Here is a 27,804-nt window from a genome sequence, read left to right on the forward strand (position 1 = left end):
ATCCTAGGCGACCGGGGGGGGGTACACGCCTGTATCCTATACGAGCAGGGGGGGGGGGCATGCCTGTATCCTGGGCGAGCAGGAGGGGCACATGCCTGTATCCTATGCAAGCAGGAGGGGCACATGCCTGTATCCTACGCGAGCAGGAGGGGCACATGCCTGTATCCTACCTGTATCCTAGGCAAGCAGGAGGGGCACATGCCTGTATCCTATGCGAGCAGGAGGGGCACATGCCTGTATCCTATGTGAGCAGGAGGGGCACATGCCTGTATCCTATGTGAGCAGGAGGGGCACATGCCTGTATCCTACCTGTATCCTAAGCGAGCAGGAGGGGCACATGCCTGTATCCTATGTGAGCAGGAGGGGCACATGCCTGTATCCTACCTGTATCCTAGACGAGAAGGAGGGGCACATGCCTGTATCCTAGGCGACCGGGGGGGGGGGGTACACGCCTGTATCCTATACGAGCAGGGGGGGGGGGCATGCCTGTATCCTGGGCTGGGGATTAAACCGCAGTGACAGCACCTAAGACAGGGGAAAGGCGCTGATTGGTTGGAACGAAGGCCATGATCTGCACTCGGGTGCACTGGCGGCTTTCCTGCCTATCTTTGCCAGGCAGTGGTAGCGAATGACATGCGGCCATCCTTAGAGCTTTAAAAATTAAAATAAATCAGACCAAGAAAGACAGACCCCCCTCTCCATGGGAGCATAGCACAAGAGGGTGCTCCGGGGAACAATTGGAGGAGCAGTCTTTCCCTCTGGCCGCCCTATGCCGATGCTGCAGATCCCCCCCTCCCCGAATCTCTGCGTCCATTCACCAAGTTGGGTCAGTCACATTTTACCCCACCACCCACCACCTTCTCGTTGCCCGTTCTGCCCTAACACCCACCTCACTGATAACTCAGTCATCGTCCCCCTCCTCACTGAAGCACAATATACAACTGCGTATACTCACTGTGTAGCTGTATATCCGACCATCTAATACTGGTATAGTGTCAGACATCACACAGGGATATTAGGGTAGTGTGTAGCTAGCAGTGGATTACACCTAGTACTCCTACTGTATACTCCTGTGGCACAGTATACAGCTGCCTGTATACCGCTATTCCAAATTATACTGCTATATACTGGAGGTAGGATTGTTTTTCTGTCACTATGAAATTTCTAGTCCTAAAAAGGACTTTTGGAATTAAAGCTTTTTTTTTTGGTGAAGAGTCAATTTTTTTAAATATATTAAACCATAAAAATAGCAAGTGTTACAGGAATTGGGGACGACTGATCGTCCTGATCAATACTCGCCACTGAACGGGGTAACAAAAGCTTCTGAGGTGATTCCCCTCATATTATATACACTATACGAGCAGCTGGGAGCACAACTACCCCCAGCATGGCTCTGTGGAGGGAACAGGGAAAGTTCTGGGTTTTTAGAGAGGAAAAATGCAGAAATTTAATTTGCCCAATTCTAGGTGTTAAAGACCCAATAGTTCCCCCCCCCACTCCGGTCCCATCACCATCACCACCACCACCGAACTGGTTTCACCTCCAGCAGTAAAAGACACAGGCGGCTCCAGGGATCTACTATTTATTAAACAAGAAGCGGCATCAATAATGTGAACAGAGGCAAAAAGAAAAAAACTTTAAAGAGGGGGGGGGGGGAATAATCTGTGGTGCACAAAAACCAGCAGAGAAGTACAAAAAGGGGGAGGGGCTTAGAGGGATCTGTAATACAACAGGTTGTCACAGGCAGCAGACAGGAGGGGGGCACCGCTAGTATCCCCCCCCCCCCATCCTAGAGCCGCACTCGCCTAACGGCTGGGACGTGGTGGACCCTGCCGGCTGCCTATGGGGTCAGGCCCATTCTCTGTAACCGGACCCCAGAGGGCCTGACCTTTCTGCTGAAGAAGGAGGAGGATGATAATGATGATGGACGCTGCTGGTTCTGCGGCTCCTCTTAACCAGTCTGGGATGTTCTTTGCCTTAGAAGCGGCCATGTCTGTGTCGTGGGGAGCGGGAGCGGCGGCGGCCACCACCACCACCACCACCACCACCATCTCTGTTGTTCTGCCGGTGCCTGTCTGAGAAACGCTTTGGGGAATGATGTTTGGCTCCGACCCTGTGGAAGTGACAGCGGACGTTACATCAATGACACAAATTATTATCCAATCCTGAGGCTGCAGCACAGAGATTCTAATGTCCAGACATAGGCAGCACAACTAAAGGGGGACCCCGATGACTCAGGGTCCATGAGGGCAGCACTGAGCTGCTGTGTCAGAGTACAAGGCTGAATATAGTTTGCTGGCTTCTGTTGTGCGCCCCATTCCCCGACCCTTAACCCCCTAATGCCGGAGGCAACCTGAGTGCTCTCCCCCTCGTGTATATACGGCCACAGCGCTTGTATTTGCACCTACACACCCACATCAGCCACTTTTTGCACCACTAGTTGTACTTTGCAATGACCGAATTAAATCTTCCATAAAATATGCTGCAAAACTGGGGAAAATCTAAATAACTTCTCTGTTATATACACTGAGATACTACATATGTACTTGGGGGGGGGGGGGGGCAGGATGTAGATATTGATGCAGATGGGGACGTATTACTTCTGGCCGGGTCAGTGCAATCGTGTGGCCTAGAGGGGTCTCTAATGTCGCCTCAGTGGTGTCCAGTCTGTGGATCCCCAGTTGCTGCAGAACTTCAGCTTCAGGGCATGATGAGAGTTGTGGTTCTGCAACAGATGGAGCACCCCCAGCTAGAGACCACCTGGGACAGACAATGGCAGGTGTTGGGGGGGCCGCACTGAGCACACTCCCCCTCCTTCCACCATTGTGTCCTGTACTGGACCAGGTCTCAATGTGAATGAGCAGAGCTGACATGGCGCGGGTACTCACTGTCGGTTGCGGCCTCGTCCATACAGCTGCCGCCGCAGAGCGCTGGAGATCGGCTTCAGATGCATGAAGTTACAGAATCCGCCGCGGTTACACTCTCTGTGGGGGGAGGGGAGACATTAGTTGGGATGTTGGAGGTGAAGCAGAGATACAAGGACATGGCGACACTCACCCCATCTCATATTGCCGGCAGCAAGACTCCCTGAAGTCTGTGACCGGCGACAGCTCGGCGTGGATGGCCTGCCCGTTGAACCAGCGGTTGTTCAGCTCTGCCAGCGCTCGCTCTGCGTCCTCCTCTCTCCGGAACTGTGAGATACAAGATAAGAAAGTGAGTGATGGAGGGATGGCGGGGGGCCGGAGCGTCCTAGTGTCACTCTCCCCCGCAGGCAGCGCCCCGGTGGTGTCACTCTCCCCCGCAGGCAGCGCCCCGGTGGTGTCACTCTCCCCAGCAGGCAGCGCCCCGGTGGTGTCACTCTCCCCAGCAGGCAGCGCCCCGGTGGTGTCACTCTCCCCAGCAGGCAGCGCCCCGGTGGTGTCACTCTCCCCAGCAGGCAGCGCCCCGGTGGTGTCACTCTCCCCAGCAGGCAGCGCCCCGGTGGTGTCACTCTCCCCAGCAGGCAGCGCCCCGGTGGTGTCACTCTCCCCAGCTGGCAGCGCCCCGGTGGTGTCACTCTCCCCAGCAGGCAGCGCCCCGGTGGTGTCACTCTCCCCAGCAGGCAGCGCCCCGGTGGTGTCACTCTCCCCCGCAGGCAGCGCCCCGGTGGTGTCACGCTCCCCCGCAGGCAGCGCCCCGGTGGTGTCACTCTCCCCAGCAGGCAGCGCCCCGGTGGTGTCACTCTCCCCAGCAGGCAGCGCCCCGGTGGTGTGTCACGCTCCCCCGCAGGCAGCGCCCCGGTGGTGTCACTCTCCCCCGCAGGCAGCGCCCCGGTGGTGTCACTCTCCCCCGCAGGCAGCGCCCCGGTGGTGTCACTCTCCCCAGCAGGCAGCGCCCCGGTGGTGTCACTCTCCCCCGCAGGCAGCGCCCCGGTGGTGTCACTCTCCCCCGCAGGCAGCGCCCCGGTGGTGTCACTCTCCCCCGCAGGCAGCGCCCCGGTGGTGTCACTCTCCCCCGCAGGCAGCGCCCCGATGGTGTCACTCTCCCCCGCAGGCAGCGCCCCGGTGGTGTCACTCTCCCCCGCAGGCAGCGCCCCGGTGGTGTCACTCTCCCCCGCAGGCAGCGCCCCGGTGGTGTCACTCTCCCCCGCAGGCAGCGCCTCGGTGGTGTCACTCTCCCCCGCAGGCAGCGCCCCGGTGGTGTCACTCTCCCCGCCGGCAGCTTAATATAGAGTCAGATTAGCAGGTTTAAGGTAAATAGGATTGGACACGGAGATCTGGGGCAGACGGACAGCGAGGAGCGAAGCTGAATACAAACAGGTACCTGGCCCCCAAACACAGGACCCATGCTCTGCCCCTATAGAATATACAGCAGGGGGGGGGGGCACACAGGACCCATACTCTGCCCCTATAGAATATACAGCAGGGGGGGGGGGCACACAGGACCCATACTCTGCCCCTATAGAATATACAGCAGGGGGGGGGGGGGGGCACACAGGACCCATACTCTGCCCCTATAGAATATACAGCAGGGGGGGGGGGGGGCACACAGGACCCATACTCTGCCCCTATAGAATATACAGCAGGGGGGGGGGGGCACACAGGACCCATACTCTGCCCCTATAGAATATACAGCAGGGGGGGGGGGGGGGGGCACACAGGACCCATACTCTGCCCCTATAGAATATACAGCAGGGGGGGGGGGCACACAGGACCCATACTCTGCCCCTATAGAATATACAGCAGGGGGGGGGGGCACATAGGACCCATACTCTGCCCCTATAGAATATACAGCAGGGGGGGGGGCACACAGGACCCATACTCTGCCCCTATAGAATATACAGCAGGGGGGGGGGCACACAGGACCCATACTCTGCCCCTATAGAATATACAGCAGGGGGGGGGGGGCACACAGGACCCATACTCTGCCCCTATAGAATATACAGCAGGGGGGGGGGCACACAGGACCCATACTCTGCCCCTATAGAATATACAGCAGGGGGCACGCAGGACCCATACTCTGCCCCTATAGAATATACAGCAGGGGGCACGCAGGACCCATACTCTGCCCCTATAGAATATACAGCAGGGGGCACACAGGACCCATACTCTGCCCCTATAGAATATACAGCAGGGGGCACGCAGGACCCATACTCTGCCCCTATAGAATATACAGCAGGGGGGGGGGGGGGGGGCACACAGGACCCATACTCTGCCCCTATAGAATATACAGCAGGGGGGGGGGCACACAGGACCCATACTCTGCCCCTATAGAATATACAGCAGGGGGGGGGGGGGGGGGGGCACACAGGACCCATACTCTGCCCCTATAGAATATACAGCAGGGGGGGGGGCACACAGGACCCATACTCTGCCCCTATAGAATATACAGCAGGGGGCACGCAGGACCCACGCTCTGCCCCTATAGAATATACAGCAGGGGGCACACAGGACCCATACTCTGCCCCTATAGAATATACAGCAGGGGGGGCACACAGGACCCATACTCTGCCCCTATAGAATATACAGCAGGGGGGGGGGGGGGGCACACAGGACCCATACTCTGCCCCTATAGAATATACAGCAGGGGGCACGCAGGACCCATACTCTGCCCCTATAGAATATACAGCAGGGGGCACGCAGGACCCATACTCTGCCCCTATAGAATATACAGCAGGGGGCACGCAGGACCCATACTCTGCCCCTATAGAATATACAGCAGGGGGCACGCAGGACCCATACTCTGCCCCTATAGAATATACAGCAGGGGGGGGGGGGGGGCACACAGGACCCATACTCTGCCCCTATAGAATATACAGCAGGGGGCACACAGGACCCATGCTCTGCCCCTATAGAATATACAGCAGGGGGGCACACAGGACCCATACTCTGCCCCTATAGAATATACAGCAGGGGGGGGGGCACACAGGACCCATACTCTGCCCCTATAGAATATACAGCAGGGGGGGGGCACACAGGATCCATACTCTGCCCCTATAGAATATACAGCAGGGGGGGGCACACAGGACCCATGCTCTGCCCCTATAGAATATACAGCAGGGGGGGGCACACAGGACCCATACTCTGCCCCTATAGAATATACAGCAGGGGGCAAACAGGACCCATACTCTGCCCCTATGGAATATGCAGCAGGGGGGGCACACAGGATCCATGCTCTGCCCCTATAGAATATACAGCAGGGGGGGCACACAGGACCCATGCTCTGCCTCTATAGAATATACAGCAGGGGGCACACAGGATCCATACTCTGCCCCTATAGAATATACAGCAGGGGGCACGCAGGACCCATGCTCTGCCCCTATGGAATATGCAGCAGGGGGGGCACACAGGATCCATGCTCTGCCCCTATAGAATATACAGCAGGGGGGGCACACAGGACCCATGCTCTGCCTCTATAGAATATACAGCAGGGGGCACACAGGATCCATACTCTGCCCCTATGGCAGACATAATGCACAGGATCTGACCCCGGCTGGCACCCATTACACCGGACAGTGGAGGTGCAGGATACAGTAACATGTAGGGATATTATACAGAACCCGTCCCTCTGATCCCCAGTATGGCACACGGATCAGGGCAGTGCCTGTGGCCCCCATGTACCAGATAAAGGATCACCCGGGGCCACAGGGGAAAAATTACACAATTCACTATTATGTAAACTCAGATACAAAGCATCAACCGAAACCGGAACCTACATGACCGAGCAGAAGGCCCTGGACCCTCACCGACACCAAACCCTCTCTACAGGCCGGGACCCTCACCAACACCAAACCCTCTCCAGAGCCCGGGACCCTCACCGACACCAAACCCTCTCCAAAGCCCGGGACCCTCACCGACACCAAACCCTCTCCAGAGCCCGGGACCCTCACCAACACCAAACCCTCTCCAGAGCCCGGGACCCTCACCAACACCAAACCCTCTCCAGAGCCCGGGACCCTCACCGACACCACCACTCCCCTACTACAGCCCCGAGTCTTCATACACGTAATTCCTCTGGATGATGAGACTCTCTCGTATTCACAGTCAATGACGCGTACAGAATATCAGCGTGGTGTCCCAATCCCTCTCTAGAGCCCTGAGCCTCACCGACACAACCACTCCACCTCTCGAGCCCTGAACCCTCACAGACATATCTGCTCCTCCTCCAGAGCCCCGGACCCTCACAGACATATCTGCTCCTCCTCCAGAGCCCCGGACCCTCACAGACATATCTGCTCCTCCTCTAGAGCCCCGGACCCTCACAGACATATCTGCTCCACCTCTCGAGCCCCGGACCCTCACAGACATATCTGCTCCTCCTCTAGAGCCCCGGACCCTCACAGACATATCTGCTCCTCCTCCAGAGCCCCGGACCCTCACAGACATATCTGCTCCTCCTCCAGAGCCCCGGACCACCCTCACAGACATATCTGCTCCTCCTCCAGAGCCCCGCACCCTCACAGACATATCTGCTCCCCCTCTAGAGCCCCGGACCCTCACAGACATATCTGCTCCTCCTCTAGAGCCCCGGACCACCCTCACAGACATATCTGCTCCTCCTCTAGAGCCCCGGACCCTCACAGACATATCTGCTCCTCCTCCAGAGCCCCGGACCACCCTCACAGACATATCTGCTCCTCCTCCAGAGCCCCGGACCCTCACAGACATATCTGCTCCTCCTCTAGAGCCCCGGACCCTCACAGACATATCTGCTCCTCCTCCAGAGCCCCGGACCCTCACAGACATATCTGCTCCTCCTCTAGAGCCCCGGACCACCCTCACAGACATATCTGCTCCTCCTCTAGAGCCCCGGACCACCCTCACAGACATATCTGCTCCTCCTCCAGAGCCCCGGACCCTCACAGACATATCTGCTCCTCCTCTAGAGCCCCGGACCCTCACAGACATCACCACTCCCCTTCTACAGTCCCGGGTCTTCATACATGTAATTCCTCTGGATGATGAGACTCTCTCTCGTATTCACAGTCAATGACGCGTACAGAATATCAGCGTGGTGTCCATACCCCTCCGCTGGGCAAGTCATCGGTCAGCATCACCATGCCTGGTGTGGCCTCACAACCCGAGGGCTCCGACACCCACAAAGGAGGTGTTCAGGAACCCAATGGGCGGTGTACTGGAATGGCGCAGCCTATTAAGCCCCGGCAAGTCATGGCCTATCTGCCCCGGCCCCCCACGGACACCAGCCGTTACCGGAGTTTCCCGCAAAAGGTGAGACCCCCAAGAGATCTCAAAGCAACCAAACTCCAAGATGTTCTATCACATTAAACAAATGTAATTTCTTTCTTCTGCAGCCGGAATGTGTGGTGGTACCGACGTATGCAGCAGAGACAAAGCCGGCCTCCCACCCGATGCCAACTGCGGCTCACCCACCGCTCCCTCTGCCGGATATAATGCCTCGCACTGCGTACAAGCGTCACATGAGCACCACTGACATTGGATATGCCTATCCAGCACGGCCACGCCAAAGTGTCTGCATCTCGGCTGACCTCCCCAAGTACCGCCGATCTTCCCTTAGAGATGGAGGGGCTGGCAATGGTCGCTGGTACCCTCGGCACGCTGTCAGTGTGCCCGATATCACACATGGACCAAGATACTTCAATATGCCACCACGGGGGTTATTTTCTGCTCCAGCAACAGGACCAGAACGTCCCTCAAAGCAGCGATGTAAGCTGATGGAAGCAGAACTGCACCAAGGAAAGGCGTCAACCCAACGAGAACGCCAGCGGTACGTTGCCAAAGACGGCAAATGCCAGGTCAATCTGGGTCGCATCGAAGAGAAGGGGCGCTTCCTCTCAGACATCTTCACCACAATCGTGGACCTGAAGTATCGCTGGTTCCTCTTTGTCTTCATGATGTGCTACATTGTCACCTGGCTATTCTTCGCCACCATCTACTACCTGGACGCGTTTTGGCGCCTCGATATACTCAACCTGGAGAATAATGAGTGGAGCCCCTGCTTCCAGAATGTGGACAGCTTCACCTCGGCACTTCTCTTCTCTGTAGAGACCCAGCGCACCATCGGCTATGGCTCCCGCATGGTGACCGCCAGCTGCCAGGAAGGAGTTTACCTCATCATGGCTCAGTCCATCGTGGGCTCCATGATCGACGCCCTCATGGTGGGATGTATGTTCGTTAAGATTTCTCGGCCCAAGAAGAGAGCACAGACGCTGATCTTCAGCCAGAACTGTGTTGTCTGCCCCCGTGACGAACGGCTTTGTCTAATGTTCCGGATTGGGGACCTCCGGGACAGTCACATGGTGGACGCCAAAATAAGAGCCAAGCTCATTAAGTCCCGGCAGACGTACGAAGGGGAATTCCTGCCCCTGGAGCAATCCGAGATTAATCTGGGGTACGAGACCGGAGAGGACCGCCTGTTTCTTGTGGAGCCACAGGTCATCTGTCATGTGATCGACGAACACAGCCCCTTCTGGGAGATGGGGCCCCAGCAACTGCTCCGCGAACAGTTCGAGATCATTGTCATTCTTGAAGGAATCGTGGAAGCTACGGGTGAGTAGACAACCCTGACCATACACTGTTACCTCTGCTACATGGTGAGGACCCCGGCAATCCACTTCCTGTGAGGGCCCAAAACATAAGTCTTTAGGCCGCATTACCGATACACTGCAGACGAGCAGACAACCCCGATGCATACACTATTACCCACTCCCCCATATGGCCAGGGTCCCTGCAATTCCTGCTGCATTCCCAATAGCCGTTCTCTCTGATAACCTCCATTCTTTATACTGCAGGTGGCCAGACAACCCCGATTCATACACTGTATCCTACTAGATGGGTTCCACCACCCCCAATTAGGTCTGGGCATGACATGGTGAAACCCTCCATTCTTTACATTGCAGGTTTATGTTACAAGGTGACTCATTTATTTATAGGGCCTCATTCAGACCACAGACCTGGCCCACGCCCCCAAGTGAACTGAATATGGATAACCGCAGGGTTCAAAGCGCTTCAATGAGCCGCGGGGCTCTGTGACCTCACGGATGCTAAAACATGGCAGCACGACCATCGTCTGTATGAGACTTAAAGGAGTTTAAGTCTCGGCATCCCTTTAAGTAAACCAAACAGTGAGTGACAAATCGGGTCACACATGGGAAGCGTCTGGTCCCCTGATCGCTAATCAAGGGCTCAGCACAATAGTGAACCTGGTTTCCTATAAACATGGAAATCCACTTTAAGGTCTCTGATGACTGTTTCCTCCCATCACAGGGATGACCTGCCAGGCGAAAAGCTCCTACCTGGAGAATGAGATCATCTGGGGCCATCGCTTTGAGCCGTGTATGACCCTGGAGAAGGGCGCCTTCCGGGTGGACTATAAACGCTTCCATAAGACCTTCGAGGTTCAGCTGCCTCGCTGCAGCGCTAAGGAGATGGAGGAGCTGCGGGAGCTGGAGGGCTCAGAGTTTAGCTTCTACTGGGAGAATGGCGACTTCCTGACCGGCCGCAGACACACAATCACCGACAAGGATGAGGAGGACGAGGAGGAGAGGACGCAGGGGGAGGGGTTCTCTGACCGCAGCGGGCGCCTCATCGGAAACATTGTGGAAGAACGCAGCTCAGACTTTAACGGCAGCGACTACAACCTGTAAGACGCCCTCCTCCTCGCAGTGTACACCACCATACGTTACAATGAATCCGCGCCAGCCCCGCTATAGACTGAGAGCACACCGCCGGCTGTACAAGCCAATATAGATCTATAGACTGAGACGCGGTACAGACAGACCAGAGCACACTGCCGCCTGCACAAACCTATACTGATCTATAGACAGACACGGTACAGACCAGAGCACACCACAGGCTGTACAAACTGATATAGATCTATAGACAGACACGGTACAGACCAGAGCACACCACAGGCTGTACAAACTGATATAGATCTATAGACAGACACGGTACAGACCAGAGCACACCGCCGGCTGTACAAGCCAATATAGATCTATAGACTGAGACGCGGTACAGACAGACCAGAGCAAACTGGCGGCTGTACAAACAGATATAGATCTATAGACTGAGACGCGGTACAGACCAGAGCACACCGCCGGCTGTACAAGCCAATATAGATCTATAGACTGAGACGCGGTACAGACAGACCAGAGTACACTGCCGCCTGCACAAACCTATACTGATCTATAGACAGACACGGTACAGACCAGAGCACACCACAGGCTGTACAAACTGATATAGATCTATAGACAGACGCGGTACAGACCAGAGCACACTGGCGGCTGCACAAACCTATACTGATCTATAGACAGACACGGTACAGACCAGAGCACACCACAGGCTGTACAAACTGATATAGATCTATAGACTGAGACGCGGTACAGACCAGAGCACACTGCCGCCTGCACAAACCTATACTGATCTATAGACAGACACGGTACAGACCAGAGCACACCACAGGCTGTACAAACTGATATAGATCTATAGACAGACACGGTACAGACCAGAGCACACCGCCGGCTGTACAAGCCAATATAGATCTATAGACTGAGACGCGGTACAGACAGACCAGAGCAAACTGGCGGCTGTACAAACAGATATAGATCTATAGACTGAGACGCGGTACAGACCAGAGCACACCGCCGGCTGTACAAGCCAATATAGATCTATAGACTGAGACGCGGTACAGACAGACCAGAGTACACTGCCGCCTGCACAAACCTATACTGATCTATAGACAGACACGGTACAGACCAGAACACACCACAGGCTGTACAAACTGATATAGATCTATAGACAGACGCGGTACAGACCAGAGCACACTGCCGCCTGCACAAACCTATACTGATCTATAGACAGACACGGTACAGACCAGAGCACACCACAGGCTGTACAAACTGATATAGATCTATAGACAGACGCGGTACAGACCAGAGCACACTGCCGCCTGCACAAACCTATACTGATCTATAGACAGACGCGGTACAGACCAGAGCACACTGGCGGCTGCACAAACCTATACTGATCTATAGACAGACGCGGTACAGACCAGAGTACACTGGCGGCTGTACAAACCTATACTGATCTATAGACAGATGCGGTACAGACCAGAGCGCACCACAGGCTGTACAAACCGATATAGATCTAAAGCCAACAACCAGCGACTGAGCGCCACGGACTCTGATGTATTTATACACACATACATATATATATATTATATATACACCCTATTAGTGTCATCTCAGGAATAAAGAACTTTTTTTTAATTGATGACCTCTGACCCCTGAAGATTCATTAAATGTATCCCTGTCAGCTGATGCTGCAAGGACTGAGGGGGAAATGCGACCAATCCCGCACATTAAAGTGATCCTGTCCCCCCCCCCCCCCCTTACTCTATAAGGGTCTCCGCACCGTCCACAGGCTTAGATGCTGCACATGTGAGATATACCAGTGTAATACTTGTCTTCCTTCTGCTCTAAAATCTCTTTATTTGATCAGTGAGCAGTGTCACCTAGGCGGGGCTTAGCAGCAGTTGGGACCCTCTTCTATAGGGACAGTGTCACCTAGGCGGGGCTTAGCAGCAGTTGGGACCCTCTTCTATAGGGACAGTGTCACCTAGGTGGGGCTTAGCAGCAGCTGGGACCCTCTTCTATAGGGACGGTATCACCTAGGTGGGGCTTAGCAGCAGTTGGGACCCTGTTCTATAGGGACAGTGTCACCTAGGCGGGGCTTAGCAGCAGTTGGGACCCTCTTCTATAGGGACAGTGTCACCTAGGTGGGGCTTAGCAGCAGTTGGGACCCTCTTCTATAGGGACAGTGTCACCTAGATGGGGCTTAGCAGCAGTTGGGACCCTCTTCTATAGGGACAGTGTCACCTAGGTGGGGCTTAGCAGCAGTTGGGACCCTCTTCTATAGGGACAGTGACACCTAGGCGGGGCTTAGCAGCAGTTGGGACCCTCTTCTATAGGGACAGTGACACCTAGGCGGGGCTTACCAGCAGTTGGGACCCTCTTCTATAGGGACGGTATCACCTAGGCGGGGCTTAGCGGCAGTTGGGAACCTCTTCTATATGGACAGTGTCACCTAGGCGGGGCTTAGCAGCAGTTGGGACCCTCTTCTATAGGGACAGTGTCACCTAGGCGGGGCTTAGCAGCAGTTGGGACCCTCTTCTATAGGAACAGTGTCACCTAGGCGGGGCTTACCAACAGTTGGGACCCTCTTCTATAGGGACAGTGTCACCTAGGCGGGGCTTAGCAGTTGGGATCCTCTTCTATAGGGACAGTGTCACCTAGGTGGGGCTTAGCAGCAGTTGGGACCCTCTTCTATAGGGACAGTGTCACCTAGGCGGGGCTTAGCAGCAGTTGGGACCCTCTTCCATATAGACAGTGTCACCTAGGTGGGGCTTAGCAGCAGTTGGGACCCTCTTCTATAGGGACAGTGTCACCTAGGCGGGGCTTAGCAGCAGTTGGGACCCTCTTCTATAGGGACAGTGTCACCTAGGCGGGGCTTAGCAGCAGTTGGGACCCTATTCTATATGGACAGTGTCACCTAGGTGGGGCTTAGGTGGGTAGAGGGCCCAACTGCTGCTAAGCCAACAGACAAGTATTACATCGGTATATATCACATGTGCAGCATCTAAGCTTGTGGATGGTGCGGAGAACCTCATAGAGTGTGTGTGTGTGTGTGTGTGTGGGGGGGGGGGGGGGGGGGGGGTTGTGACCTGTGCACTACAACACAACCACATCCACTCTGCTAAGCTGCAACGCAGGCAATGAGAGCTGGCGATGAGGGGCCCCAGCCGTCACCTCCCAGCATCAGAAGGGATCCAACACCGTCCTCTGGGACCCCATGTGAGAACACAGCGGCCACACAGCTGTTCTAGCTGTCAGCCCCTTCACAAAGCAGCCCCCTTCCCAGCCACCCCACTGTGCGGCCCCCGTCAGACACGTGATCTGCTCCGCACATGGCAGCCCCCTTGCATCTGTGACTGTTACCTTGACATAGACGTTTCCCACAAGGTGGTCACCCAGGTTGTCACAGATGTTCATCTCCTCGATCTCTCCATACTTCTGCTCCACTTCAGTAAACACTTCCTGCGGGGAAGAAATGACACATACAAGCCATTACACCAGTACTACAACTCCCAGGATAACAACAACAACAACCTTTGTCATAGCACACTGGGAGTTGTAGTTTCCACAACTCTAAGAGAAAGGTTACAGACCAAGGGACTACACATCTAGGAGGATGGGAGGGAGAGTAACAGGGAGGAGGAAGGGAAAGAAAGGACAGGGAGGGGAGGGGAGGAGGAGGAGGAAGGGAAGGAAAGTGACGGGGAGGAGGAGGAAGTGAAGGGAAGGAAAGTGACGGGGAGGAGGAGGAGGAGGAGGGGGAAAGAAAATGACAGGGAGGAGAAGGGAAGGAAAGGACAGGGAGGGGAGGGGAGGGGAGGGAAGGAGGAGGAGGAGGAAGGGAAGGAAAGTGACGGGGAGGAGGAGGAAGGGAAGGAAAGTGACGGGGAGGAGGAGGAAGTGAAGGGAAGGAAAGTGAGGGGGAGGAGGAGGAGGAGGAGGGGGAAAGAAAAGGACAGGGAGGGGAGGAGGAGGAAGGGAAGTGACAGGAAGGAGAAGGAAGTGAAGGAAAGTAACAGAGGAGGGAAGGGAAGGAGAATGACAGGGAGGGAAGGAAAGGAGAGTGACAGGGAGGGAAAGAAAGGACAGGGAGGGAAAGAAAGGACAGGGAGGGAACGGAGAGGAGGAGGGAGGGAAAGAAAGGACAGGGAGGGAACGGAGAGGAGGAGGGAGGGAAAGAAAGGACAGGGAGGGAACGGAGAGGAGGAGGGAGGGAAAGAAAGGAGGAGGGAGGGAAAGAAAGGACAGGGAGGGGAAGGGAAGGAAAGGACAGGGAGGGAAAGAAAGGACAGGGAGGGGAAGGGAAGGAAAGGACAGGGAGGGAAAGAAAGGACAGGGAGGGGAAGGGAAGGAAAGGACAGGGAGGGAAAGAAAGGACAGGGAGGGGAAGGGAAGGAAAGGACAGGGAGGGAAAGAAAGGACAGGGAGGGGAAGGGAAGGAAAGGACAGGGAGGGAAAGAAAGGACAGGGAGGGGAAGGGAAGGAAAGGACAGGGAGGGAAAGAAAGGACAGGGAGGGGAAGGGAAGGAAAGGACAGGGAGGGGAGGGGGAGGAGGAAGTGAAGGAAAGTAACAGAGGAGGGAAGGGAAGGAGAATGACAGGGAGGGAAGGAAAGGAGAGTGACGGGAAGGGAGTGGGAAGGAGGAGGGAGGGAAAGAAAGGACAGGGAGGGAACAGAGAGGAGGGAGGGAAAGAAAGGACAGGGAGGGGAAGGGAAGGAAAGGACAGTGACGGGGAGGATTTACTCACCTCAAAGAAGTCATCATAATGTTCTTGCACCTCCACATCACTGACCAGCGCTGCAAGAGAAGAAAGAGTCCTAAATCACCCAGGCCCCTCCATATCCAATCTCCCCACAACATCTGCCAAGTGGCCTCACATTCCTCACCATTCCTGTGTATGGGGAGGACGGGAGAGATAACCGACGGCCGTAGGATGGTTCCCGTGTATAGGGAGGACGGGAGAGATAACCGACGGCCGGAGGATGGTTCCCGTGTATGGGGAGGACGGGAGGTGTATGACCGATGGCCAGAGGATGGTTCCCGTGTATGGGGAGGACGGGAGGTGTATGACCGATGGCCAGAGGACGGTTCCCGTGTATGGGGAGGACGGGAGGTGTATGACCGATGGCCAGAGGATGGTTCCCGTGTATGGGGAGGACGGGAGAGATAACCGACGGCCGGAGGATGGTTCCCGTGTATGGGGAGGACGGGAGGTGTATGACCGATGGCCAGAGGATGGTTCCCGTGTATAGGGAGGACGGGAGAGATAACCGACGGCCGGAGGATGGTTCCCGTGTATGGGGAGGACGGGAGAGATAACCGACGGCCAGAGGATGGTTTCCGTGTATGGGGAGGACGGGAGAGATAACCGACGGCCAGAGGATGGTTTCCGTGTATGGGGAGGACGGGAGAGATAACCGACGGCCGGAGGATGGTTTCCGTGTATGGGGAGGACGGGAGGTGTATGACCGACATGTCACAGAGTCCTGACCACAGCTGTGGCTGTGAAAAGGTTAAATGGGATTGGAAAAGGTGCAGACTGAGCGTATGGACGCCTTCACACACACAACGTATCAGCTGTGGATACTTGCCTACTCACTGTGGCAGGGCAGCACATTGATTGGCTGACCACCAGGAGACGCCGGGAGGCCCCGAAGCAAGCAGCAGGTTGGAGCAGGTAGTGTATGCTCCATGGCCACGGGGGTTAACGGCGCTGAGTTTAACATACTTGCCGGGGACGACAATCCCGCTGTGAGTATGTAAGCAATTGAAGTGAATGGGCAAGAATCCACAGCGGATACGTTATGTGTGAAGGCACCCTAAGGGACAAGTCAACGGTCACCACAGCGTACTGCAGGGGCCATTGAGGGGCCAATAGAATAAACATGGCTGCCGCCCCAATCAACTCGACGTGTCCTCTGCGGCACACCAGCAATATAGCGGGGAATGAGCTCTAAGCCATAGGACCTGCGGGATTAGTATGGTGGAGGAACAGGACACTCACAGTGGGAGCCGTTCGCACTCTGCGCCGTGTTCTGTGGGTTCCGGTAAAGGTTCAGAAGGACGATCGTCTGAAAGACAAGAAGAAATCATCAAGGAGGAGTCTGCAACATGTGTGACATCACAGCGTTATACAGTAACCCCGCCCCCTCGTCTACATACAGAACAACGTCATCTTAACAAAGGGGTTACCCTGCGCTCACACATGTTTAACATCTCGCTGCCATGTCATACTTACCTCTCCGCACTCCTCCGGTGCCCACTCTCTGTAGCCGCCATTACATCAGAGAGGAGCTCAACTTGGGAGCGACAGCCTACTCTGACCAATCACTGACCAAGATAGGAGAGCAGTGTGGCCAGCGATTGGCTGAGCAGGCTGTCACTCCTGAGACCTTCCACAGGCTTCTTCATGACGGCGACATCTACAAGCAGAGATAAGGGTCTGGACCCACTGTAACAAACCCTCAGGCCCCTATTACACGGGACGATTATCGTGCAAAGAATCGTTATATCGTTGGAATTTAAACGATAATCGTTCAGTGTAATTGCACATTGTTCATTGTTTTGCTGGGATCAGAAGGAATAAACGATCACAATAACGATCACAATAACGACCATCGCCTGTCCGCTCCCTCTCCGCTCAAAGTACAAACATGATCATTCTCCAAGCGGAGAGCGGCGGCAGCGGACAGGCGCACGCTCTCCCATTCACTCAAAGCAGCACACTGAGCACGGCGGGATTCTGCGGCGGAGAGCTCAGTGTGAACCGGCCCTAATGTGGGGAACGATTCCAGGTAAATGACAAACAATCTTGTTTGCGATCATTAGTCCTTTATCGCTAAAAGTTGCTCCGTTTAATAGGACCCTCAGCTGTGTCAGGTCGGGGGGGGGGGGGGGGGGGGGTCATTCACTGGAGCCGGCAGTAATGGCGAAGATACGGTCACCCCAAGCGAGCATGCTTACCTGGCTGAAGGTGGGCTTGTTGTGGAGGCGGGAACAGCGGTCTCCATGGCGACAGGCACCAATCTTGAAATAGAAAGAACAATTCACCCTGGAAAATAGTGAGAAAGAGTTACTAGATAATAGAGGCCCCGAACTCTGACCCCACAGGATCCCTGTAATCCGGCAGCCTCATAGATCCCCCATATACACAGGATCCCTGTAATGCGGCAGCCTCATAGATCCCCCATATACACAGGATCCCTGTAATGCGGCAGCCTCATAGATCCCCTATATACACAGGATCCCTGTAATCCGGCAGCCTCATAGATCCCCCATATACACAGGATCCCTGTAATCCGGCAGCCTCATAGATCCCCCATATACACAGGATCCCTGTAATCCGGCAGCCTCATGTACTCCATATACACAGGATCCCTGTAATCCGGCAGCCTCATGGATCCCATATACACAGGATCCCTGTAATCCGGCAGCCTCATAGATCCCCCATATACACAGGATCCCTGTAATCCGGCAGCCTCATAGATCCCCCATATACACAGGATCCCTGTAATCCGGCAGCCTCATGGATCCCATATACACAGGATCCCTGTAATCCGGCAGCCTCATGGATCCTATATACACAGGATCCCTGTAATCCGGCAGCCTCATAGATCCCCCATATACACAGGATCCCTGTAATCCGGCAGCCTCATAGATCCCCCATATACACAGGATCCCTGTAATCCGGCAGCCTCATGTACTCCATATACACAGGATCCCTGTAATCCGGCAGCCTCATGGATCCCATATACACAGGATCCCTGTAATCCGGCAGCCTCATAGATCCCCCATATACAAAGGATCCCTGTAATCCAGCAGCCTCATTGATCCCCCATATTCAAAGGATCCCTGTAATCCGGCAGCCTCATGCATCCCCCATATACAAAGGATCCCTGTAATCCGGCAGCCTCATGGATCCCATATACACAGGATCCCTGTAATCCGGCAGCCTCATAGATCCCCCATATACAAAGGATCCCTGTAATCCGGCAGCCTCATGCATCCCCCATATACACAGGATCCCTGTAATCCGGCAGCCTAATAGATCCCATATACACAGGATCCCTGTAATCCGGCAGCCTCATAGATCCCCCATATACAAAGGATCCCTGTAATCCGGCAGCCTCATGCATCCCCCATATACACAGGATCCCTGTAATCCGGCAGCCTAATAGATCCCATATACACAGGATCCCTGTAATCCGGCAGCCTCATGCATCCCCCATATACACAGGATCCCTGTAATCCGGCAGCCTAATAGATCCCATATACACAGGATCCCTGTAATCCGGCAGCCTCATAGATCCCCCATATACAAAGGATCCCTGTAATCCGGCAGCCTCATGCATCCCCCATATACACAGGATCCCTGTAATCCGGCAGCCTAATAGATCCCATATACACAGGATCCCTGTAATCCGGCAGCCTCATAGATCCCCCATATACACAGGATCCCTGTAATCCGGCAGCCTCATAGATCCCCCATATACACAGGATCCCTGTAATCCGGCAGCCTTATGGATCCCCCATATACACAGGATTCCTGTAATCCAGCAGCCTCATAGATCCCCCATATACAAAGGATCCCTGTAATCCGGCAGCCTCATAGATCCCCCATATACACAGGATCCCTGTAATCCGGCAGCCTCATGCATCCCCCATATACACAGGATCCCTGTAATCCGGCAGCCTCTTGCATCCCCCATATACAAAGGATCCCTGTAATCCGGCAGCCTAATAGATCCCATATACACAGGATCCCTGTAATCCGGCAGCCTAATAGATCCCATATACACAGGATCCCTGTAATCCGGCAGCCTCTTGCATCCCCCATATACAAAGGATCCCTGTAATCCGGCAGCCTCATGCATCCCCCATATACACAGGATCCCTGTAATCCGGCAGCCTAATAGATCCCATATACACAGGATCCCTGTAATCCGGCGGCCTCTGGCCTCATGGATCTGCAGCACACAACAACCGGATGGGCCCCGGACCGAGGAGGAGCGGATCCGCTGTACACACACCCCAAGCAGGAGCCCCGTGTGGAGACGGCACCATGCGGGGCCCCTACATCCTTCCCCCGGGGCCCCACACTTACTTATCCTTCTCAGTTCCGAAAATCGAAGCCAAGTACTCCGCCATCTTCTGCCGTGAACGTCCTCCCCTTCTCCGCGACCCACTTCCTGTTTATGATGACGTCACATCCGCTTCCGGGCCCGGGGCTCCCTGCTTTGTAGTCCCGTGATAATCCCGGATGTGGCTGATGCAGACAGGTCGGTATGTGTGACGCCTCCTCTCAGCCCTCGGGCTCCGCAGTCTTCCCGTCAGTCGCCGCCGGCTATATCAGGGGTCTCAGTGCGCCCCCAGGGTCCTAACTCCGGCCCTAAAGCTCGACACAAAACTACAACTCCCAGGAGGCCTTGTGGCGTGGTGGCTTGATGGCGCATGCGCAGTGGTTTCTGGTAGTTTCCTGGACTACATTTCCCAACATTCCCGAGCGCAAAAATTCCCGGCAGGAAGAGGAAGACTGTGGGGAGGTGAGCGGTCTATGGTCTAGTACGAACGATAATCGCGATATGTTATATCATGATTGTATTGTATTTGCTCTAATATCTAAAAGTGTTCTCCATCTGCTGTAATATCCCCCCATATAATGTGTGTGCGGGCTGCAGCAGGACTACAACTCCCAGCATGCCCTGTGCCTCATAGTATAGAGAGGTGACTACAACTCCCAGCATGCCCCGTGCCTCATAGTATAGAGAGGTGACTACAACCCCCAGCATACCCTGACCCTGTCCCTCCCTCATAGTATAGAGAGGTGACTACAACTCCCAGCATGCCCTGACCCTCATAGTATAGAGAGGTGACTACAACTCCCAGCATGCCCTGTCCCTCATAGTATAGAGAGGTGACTACAACTCCCAGCATACCCTGACCCCGTCCCTCATAGTATAGGGAGGTGACTACAACTCCCAGCATGCCCCGTGCCTCATAGTATAGAAAGGTGACTACAACTCCCAGCATGCCCCGTGCCTCATAGTATAGAAAGGTGACTACAACTCCCAGCATGCCCTGACCCTGTTCCTCATAGTATAGAAAGGTGACTACAACTCCCAGCATGCCCTGTGCCTTATAGTATAGAGAGGTGACTACAACTCCCAGCATGCCCCGTGCCTCATAGTATAGAGAGGTGACTACAACTCCCAGCATGCCCTGTGCCTCATAGTATAGAGAGGTGACTACAACTCCCAGCATGCCCTGTGCCTCATAGTATAGAGAGGTGACTACAACTCCCAGCATGCCCTGTGCCTCATAGTATAGAGAGGTGACTACAACTCCCAGCATGCCCTGACCCTGTCCCTCATAGTATAGAGGTGACTACAACTCCCAGCATACCCTGACCCCGTCCCTCATAGTATAGAGAGGTGACTACAACTCCCAGCATACCCTGACCCCGTCCCTCATAGTATAGGGAGGTGACTACAACTCCCAGCATGCCCTGTGCCTCATAGTATAGGGAGGTGACTACAACTCCCAGCATGCCTTGTGCCTCATAGTATAGGGAGGTGACTACAACTCCCAGCATGCCCTGACCCTCATAGTATAGAGAGGTGACTACAACTCCCAGCATGCCCTGTGCCTCATAGTATAGGGAGGTGACTACAACTCCCAGCATGCCCCGTGCCTCATAGTATAGGGAGGTGACTACAACTCCCAGCATGCCCTGACCCCGTCCCTCATAGTATAGAGGTGACTACAACTCCCAGCATGCCCTGTCCCTCATAGTATAAGGAGGTGACTACAACTCCCAGCATGCCCTGTGCCTCATAGTATAGGGAGGTGACTACAACTCCCAGCATGCCCCGTGCCTCATAGTATAGGGAGGTGACTACAACTCCCAGCATGCCCTGACCCCGTCCCTCATAGTATAGAGGTGACTACAACTCCCAGCATGCCCCGTGCCTCATAGTATAGAGAGGTGACTACAACTCCCAGCATGCCCCGTGCCTCATAGTATAGGGAGGTGACTACAACTCCCAGCATACCCTGACCCCGTCCCTCATAGTATAGGGAGGTGACTACAACTCCCAGCATACCCTGACCCCGTCCCTCATAGTATAGAGAGGTGACTACAACTCCCAGGGGGCGCTGCAGAGCACTATACAGGAAGCAGAGGAGCAGGGGGCGCTGCAGAGCACTGTACAGGAAGCAGAGGGGCAGGGGGCGCTGCAGAGCACTGTACAGGAAGCAGAGGAGCAGGGGGCGCTGCAGAGCACTGTACAGGAAGCAGAGAGGCAGAGGGCGCTGCAGAGCACTGTACAGGAAGCAAGGGGGCGCTGCAGAGCACTGTACAGGAAGCAAGAGCAGGGGGCGCTGCAGAGCACTGTACAGGAAGCAAGAGCAGGGGGCGCTGCAGAGCACTGTACAGGAAGCAGGAGCAGGGGGCGCTGCAGAGCACTGTACAGGAAGCAGGAGCAGGGGGCACTGCAGAGCACTGTACAGGAAGCAGAGGCAGGGGGCGCTGCAGAGCACTGTACAGGAAGCAGAGGGGCAGGAGGCGCTGCAGAGCACTACAGGAAGCAGAGGGGCAGGGGGTGCTGCAGAGCACTGTACAGGAAGCAGAGGGGCAGGGGTGCTGCAGAGCATTGTACAGGAAGCAGAAGCAGGGGGCGCTGCAGAGCACTGTACAGGGAGCAGGGGGCGCTGTAGAGCACTGTACAGGAAGCAGGAGCAGGGGGCGCTGCAGAGCACTGTACAGGAAGCAGAGGGGCAGGAGGCGCTGCAGAGCACTGTACAGGAAGCAGAGGGGCAGGGGGCGCTGCAGAGCACTGTACAGGAAGCAGGAGCAGGGGGCGCTGCAGAGCACTGTACAGGAAGCAGGAGGCGCTGCAGAGCACTGTACAGGAAGCAGAGAGGCAGGGGGCGCTGCAGAGCACTGTACAGGAAGCAGGGGGCGCTGCAGAGCACTGTACAGGAAGCAGGGGGCGCTGCAGAGCACTGTACAGGGAGCAGGGGGCGCTGCAGAGCACTGTACAGGAAGCAGGAGCAGGGGGCGCTGCAGAGCACTGTACAGGAAGCAGGAGGCGCTGCAGAGCACTGTACAGGAAGCAGAGAGGCAGGGGGCGCTGCAGAGCACTGTACAGGAAGCAGGAGGCGCTGCAGAGCACTGTACAGGAAGCAGAGAGGCAGGGGGCGCTGCAGAGCACGGTACAGGAAGCAGGAGCAGGCGGCGCTGCAGAGCACTGTACAGGAAGCAGAGGGGCAGGGGGCGCTGCAGAGCACTGTACAGGAAGCAGAGAGGCAGGGGGCGCTGCAGAGCACTGTACAGGAAGCAGAGGGGCAGGGGGCGCTGCAGAGCACTGTACAGGAAGCAGGGGGCGCTGCAGAGCACTGTACAGGAAGCAGGAGCAGGGGGCAGCGCAGAGCACTGTACAGGAAGCAGTGGGGTAGGGGGTGCTGCAGAGCACTGTACAGGAAGCAGAGGGGCAGGAGGCGCTGCAGAGCACTGTACAGGAAGCAGAGGGGCAGGAGGCGCTGCAGAGCACTATACAGGAAGCAGAGAGGCAGGGGGCGCTGCAGAGCACTATACAGGAAGCAAAGGGGCAGGGGGCGCTGCAGAGCACTGTACAGGAAGAAGAGAGGCAGGGGGCGCTGCAGAGCACTGTACAGGAAGCAGGGGGCGCTGCAGAGCACTGTACAGGAAGGAGAGGGGCGCTGCAGAGCACTGTACAGGAAGCAGAGAGGCAGGGGGCGCTGCAGAGCATTGTACAGGAAGCAAAGGGGCAGGGGCGCTGCAGAGCACTGTACAGGGGGCAGGGGGCACTGCAGAGCACTGTACAGGAAGCAGGAGGCGCTGCAGAGCACTGTACAGGAAGCAGGGGGCAGCGCAGAGCACTGTACAGGAAGAAGAGAGGCAGGGGGCGCTGCAGAGCACTGTACAGGAAGCAGGAGGCGCTGCAGAGCACTGTACAGGAAGCAGAGAGGCAGGGGGCGCTGCAGAGCACTGTACAGGAAGCAGGAGCAGGCGGCGCTGCAGAGCACTGTACAGGAAGCAGAGGGGCAGGAGGCGCTGCAGAGCACTGTACAGGAAGCAGGAGCAGGGGGCGCTGCAGAGCACTGTACAGGAAGCAGGAGCAGGGGGCGCTGCAGAGCACTGTACAGGAAGGAGAGGGGCAGGAGGCGCTGCAGAGCACTGTACAGGAAGCAGAGAGGCAGGGGGCGCTGCAGAGCACTGTACAGGAAGCAGAGGGGCAGGGGGCGCTGCAGAGCACTGTACAGGAAGAAGAGAGGCAGGGGGTGCTGCAGAGCACTGTACAGGAAGCAGAGGGGCAGGGGGTGCTGCAGAGCACTGTACAGGAAGCAGAGAGGCAGGGGGCGCTGCAGAGCACTGTACAGGAAGCAGAGGCAGGGGGCGCTGCAGAGCACTGTACAGGAAGCAGAGGGGCAGGAGGCGCTGCAGAGCACTGTACAGGAAGCAGAAGGGCAGGAGGCGCTGCAGAGCACTGTACAGGAAGGAGAGGAGTCACACAGGGGTTAAACCCACAGGCAGTGTCTTCCAACCAAACATTACCAAATACGGCCCCGGTGAGGAAGAAGAATGGAGGCCGGCGGGGGGCACAGCGCCAAAATACCTTCATACTCAGACGCTGCCTCCTCTGCCAGTGGTAAATCACTAGTGGGCTCTCCAACGTGGGGGGGTCCCACCGCATTAACCCTTTGTCTCCCAGCTGCTCTTGAGGCATCACAGAGTCTCTGTGGATTTCCTGTATTATTTGACGAGATGAAAAGTAATTTGGTTTCCCAATGGTCGAGTGTTAACCAGCGATGTCCCAGATAATGAACCTGGAAGCTCAGGATGAACAGTGCAGCGGGCGTCTCTGATAGCGGAGATTGTGGGGGAGACAGTAAGAAGTGCATGGAAGCAGTCAGTAAGCAGCATGTGGTGTATGATCCGTGCCCTCCTCTCCTTATAGTGACGACCGGAGCCGCAGAACGTCCGACATGAACCTGGAGCGCGTCCCCAATGAGGAGAAGCTGCAGCTGTGCAGGAAGTATTACCTGGGTGAGAGCAAAGTGTGAACAGGTCCCTGCTGTCCAGTGGTTTAGTGCCCACTCCCTGGTGTCCGGTGGTTTAGTGCCCGGGCCCCCGGTGGTTTACTGTCTGATCCCCCGTGTCCAGTGGTTTAGTGCCCAGTGGTTTACTGTCCGATCCCCTGTGTCCAATGGTTTAGTGCCAGGTGTCTGGTGGTTTAGTGCCCGGTCCCCGGTGGTTTACTGTCCGCTCCCCCGTGTCCAGTGGTTTAGTGGCCGCATCCTGGTGTCTGGTGGTTTAGTGCCCGTTCCCTGGTGGTTTACTGTCCGCTCCCTGGTGTTCGATGGTTTAGTGCCGGCTCCCCGGTGTCCGGTGATTTAGTGCCAGGTGTCTGGTGGTTTAGTGCCCGGTCCTCGGTGGTTTACTGTCCGATCCCCCGTGTCCAGTGGTCTAGTGCCTGCTCCCCGGTGGTTTAGTGCCAGGTCCCAGGTGTCCGGTGGTTTAGTGCCAGGTCCCAGGTGTCCGGTGGTTTAGTGCCCGGTCCCTAGTATCACCCCCACCCCCTCCCCGGTGTTGCTCTGTTAACCCTACGCTCTCTCTCGGCAGGGGGATTTGCACTGCTGCCCTTCCTCTGGTTGGTTAATGTCACCTGGTTCTTTAAGGAAGCTTTCTTCAAGCCTTCGTACACAGAGCAGCCCCAGATCCAGAGCTGTAAGTGTTGGGGGGGGGGGGGGTACAGCTGGGTGTGGAGGCCATTTTGGTGGCCACACAGCTAAGTCTCTGCTTTGTTGTGCAGACGTGAAGCGCTCGGCCTTCGGCCTCTTTGTGTGGGTGGTCATCCTCACCACGTGGATCAGCATCTACCAGACACATCGCGCTGACTGGGGCGCCACCGGTGACTATCTCTCTTTCACTATACCGCTGGGCATCCCCTGATGTGGGGGGGAATGCTGCCATCCTAGACCCGGGACCACCATAACCGCACTGAACTCCGGACCCCGCATCAGCACACGTCTCTGCAGAAGGGGCCGTATCTCATCTTACTGTCCAATAAAATGTTACAGAAAAACAAAGCTTCAATCCTATTGGTCGTTCTTTTTACTCCTTTGGCACATGGACCCCAAGGGTGTGGGGAGAGGGGGGCATCCAGTGTGGGACTGGGAGGGCTCCCAGTCCGAATGGGCCCCCTCCTGTGCTGAAATGGCCAGGACCCCCTGCTCCTGGGGTACCCACTCAGCCCCCACTCTGAACAAGGTTCCAGTTACATTCAGTGCCGATTGACAAAGCGAGGAGCCATTGGCCGCAGGATGAGTTAGGCCAGCAGTCATCAGAGGCCACTCGTGCGATGCAGAACAGGAGACCGGAGGAGGCACCGCAGGACTGAATGAAACAAAAGCCCGGTGAGTATTGGTGGTTCTATCTCCCGGGGGGCTTGCAGCTGCCACCAAAAGGGGTTTTCTACAGCACAAATAGTGCCCACTGCGGGGGGCACTTACTGCTAGAGGGCTACATACTTGGGGCAGACTGCTAACTGGGAAGGGGGTGAGTCACTGTTTGGGGGATACTGCCTATTGGGGGGCACTGACTACTGAGGGTGGAGGGGCTGCCAGCATGCTAACTACTGGGGGTACTAGGGGCCTTTCTACTATATAGGGGCACAGAGGGACCTTACTATAATATGGAGGCACAGAGGGGCCTTACTACAATAAAGAGACACAGAGAGGCCTTACTACAATATGGAGGAACAGAGGGGCCTTACTACAATATGGAGGAACAGAGGGGCCTTACTACAATATGAAGGCCCAGAGGATCCTTACTACAATATGGAGGCACAGAGGGGCCTTACTACAATATGGAGGCTCAGAGGGGCCTTACTACAATATGGAGGCACAGAGGGGCCTTACTACAATATGAAGGCCCAGAGGATCCTTACTATAATATGGAGGCACAGAGGGGCCTTACTACAATAAAGAGACACAGAGAGGCCTTACTACAATATGGAGGAACAGAGGGGCCTTACTACAATATGAAGGCCCAGAGGATCCTTACTACAATATGGAGGCACAGAGGGGCCTTACTACAATATGGAGGCACAGAGGGGCCTTACTACAATATGGAGGCACAGAGGGGCCTTACTACAATATGGAGGCTCAGAGGGGCCTTACTACAATATGGAGGCACAGAGGGGCCTTACTACAATATGGAGGCTCAGAGGGGCCTTACTACAATATGGAGGCTCAGAGGGGCCTTACTACAATATGGAGGCACAGAGGGGCCTTACTACAATATGGAGACACAGAGGGGCCTTACTACAATATGGAGGCTCAGAGGGGCCTTGCTACAATATGGAGGCACAGAGGGGCCTTGCTACAATATGGAGGCACAGAGGGGCCTAACTACAATATGGAGGCTCAGAGGGGCCTTACTACAATATGGAGGCACAGAGGGGCCTTACTACAATATGGAGGCACAGAGGGGCCTTACTACAATAAAGAGACACAGAGGGGCCTTACTACAATATGGAGGCACAGAGGGGCCTTACTACAATATGGAGGCACAGAGGGGCCTTACTACAATAAAGAGACACAGAGGGGCCTTACTACAATAAAGAGACACAGAGGGGCCTTACAATATGGAGGGCACAGAGGGGCCTTACTACTATAGAGGGGCACAGAGGGTCCTTACAACAATATGAAGGCACAGAGGGTCCTTACTACAATATGGAGGCACAGAGGGTCCTTACTACAATATGGAGGCACAGAGGGGCCTTACTACAATATGGAGGCACAGAGGGCATTGCTACTATATAGAGCCACAGAGGGGCCTTACTACAATATAAGGGCACAAAGGGTCCCTGAATGCTCCTATATATAGCACAATAATGCATGATAAAAAACCCGGTATGAGGCAAAGGAACGGTACTCAGGCGGCTTATGGAGGACTCTGGGCAAATAGACCGGCGTGTACTCGGCGCTATCTCTGTGCGATCACATGACCGAATCACATGGCCAACAAGGATTAGTATTGTGAGATTAACTATAGTAACAAAAGAATCAGCGCGAGATCGGCGCCATCTTAATGCGGTCACATGGTCGGTTATCACTTGACCATGTCAGACAGCACAGCGAGAGGTAATGTTACAGGAGCTGTGACCACATATACTATATACCTGGTAC

General features: G+C 55.6%; 2 protein-coding genes across 2 annotated transcripts; one reads left to right on the plus strand and one right to left on the minus strand.

Moving 5' to 3' along the window:
• Positions 1 to 1,566: 1,566 nt before the first annotated feature.
• Positions 1,567 to 19,801, minus strand: U2AF1L4 (U2 small nuclear RNA auxiliary factor 1 like 4). Its single transcript, XM_069947012.1, has 8 exons — positions 19,694 to 19,801; positions 17,554 to 17,641; positions 16,595 to 16,661; positions 15,338 to 15,387; positions 13,952 to 14,050; positions 3,058 to 3,191; positions 2,889 to 2,984; positions 1,567 to 2,113 (listed from the first exon to the last, which is right to left on the minus strand). Exons 1-8 carry the CDS (start codon positions 19,735 to 19,737, stop codon positions 1,978 to 1,980), a joined length of 714 nt encoding a protein of 237 aa, XP_069803113.1. The 5' UTR covers positions 19,738 to 19,801; the 3' UTR covers positions 1,567 to 1,977.
• An 83-nt stretch (positions 19,802 to 19,884) lies between these two features.
• PSENEN (presenilin enhancer, gamma-secretase subunit) lies at positions 19,885 to 25,646 on the plus strand. Its single transcript, XM_069947014.1, has 4 exons — positions 19,885 to 20,132; positions 24,570 to 24,658; positions 25,235 to 25,339; positions 25,425 to 25,646. Exons 2-4 carry the CDS (start codon positions 24,598 to 24,600, stop codon positions 25,562 to 25,564), a joined length of 306 nt encoding a protein of 101 aa, XP_069803115.1. The 5' UTR covers positions 19,885 to 20,132; positions 24,570 to 24,597; the 3' UTR covers positions 25,565 to 25,646.
• Positions 25,647 to 27,804: the final 2,158 nt, after the last annotated feature.

The sequence above is a fragment of the Dendropsophus ebraccatus genome, chromosome 12 (genome assembly GCF_027789765.1).
Source record: "Dendropsophus ebraccatus isolate aDenEbr1 chromosome 12, aDenEbr1.pat, whole genome shotgun sequence".
Classification (NCBI taxonomy): domain Eukaryota; kingdom Metazoa; phylum Chordata; class Amphibia; order Anura; family Hylidae; genus Dendropsophus; species Dendropsophus ebraccatus.

Bases quoted from the DNA above. Each gene is read 5' to 3' on its own strand.
- PSENEN (XM_069947014.1), top strand. From the start codon at position 24,598: ATGAACCTGGAGCGCGTCCCCAATGAGGAGAAGCTGCAGCTGTGCAGG. The intron at 24,659-25,234 runs GTGAGAGCAAAG...CTCTCTCGGCAG, and splicing joins GTGCAGGAAGTATTACCTGG to GGGGATTTGCACTGCTGCCC. The intron at 25,340-25,424 runs GTAAGTGTTGGG...TTTGTTGTGCAG, and splicing joins GCAGCCCCAGATCCAGAGCT to ACGTGAAGCGCTCGGCCTTC.
- U2AF1L4 (XM_069947012.1), bottom strand. From the start codon at position 19,737: ATGGCGGAGTACTTGGCTTCGATTTTCGGAACTGAGAAGGATAA. The intron at 3,192-13,951 runs GTAACAGTCACA...TGTATCTCACAG, and splicing joins TGGGAAACGTCTATGTCAAG to TTCCGGAGAGAGGAGGACGC. The intron at 2,985-3,057 runs GTGAGTGTCGCC...CTCCCCCCACAG, and splicing joins TGCCGGCAATATGAGATGGG to AGAGTGTAACCGCGGCGGAT.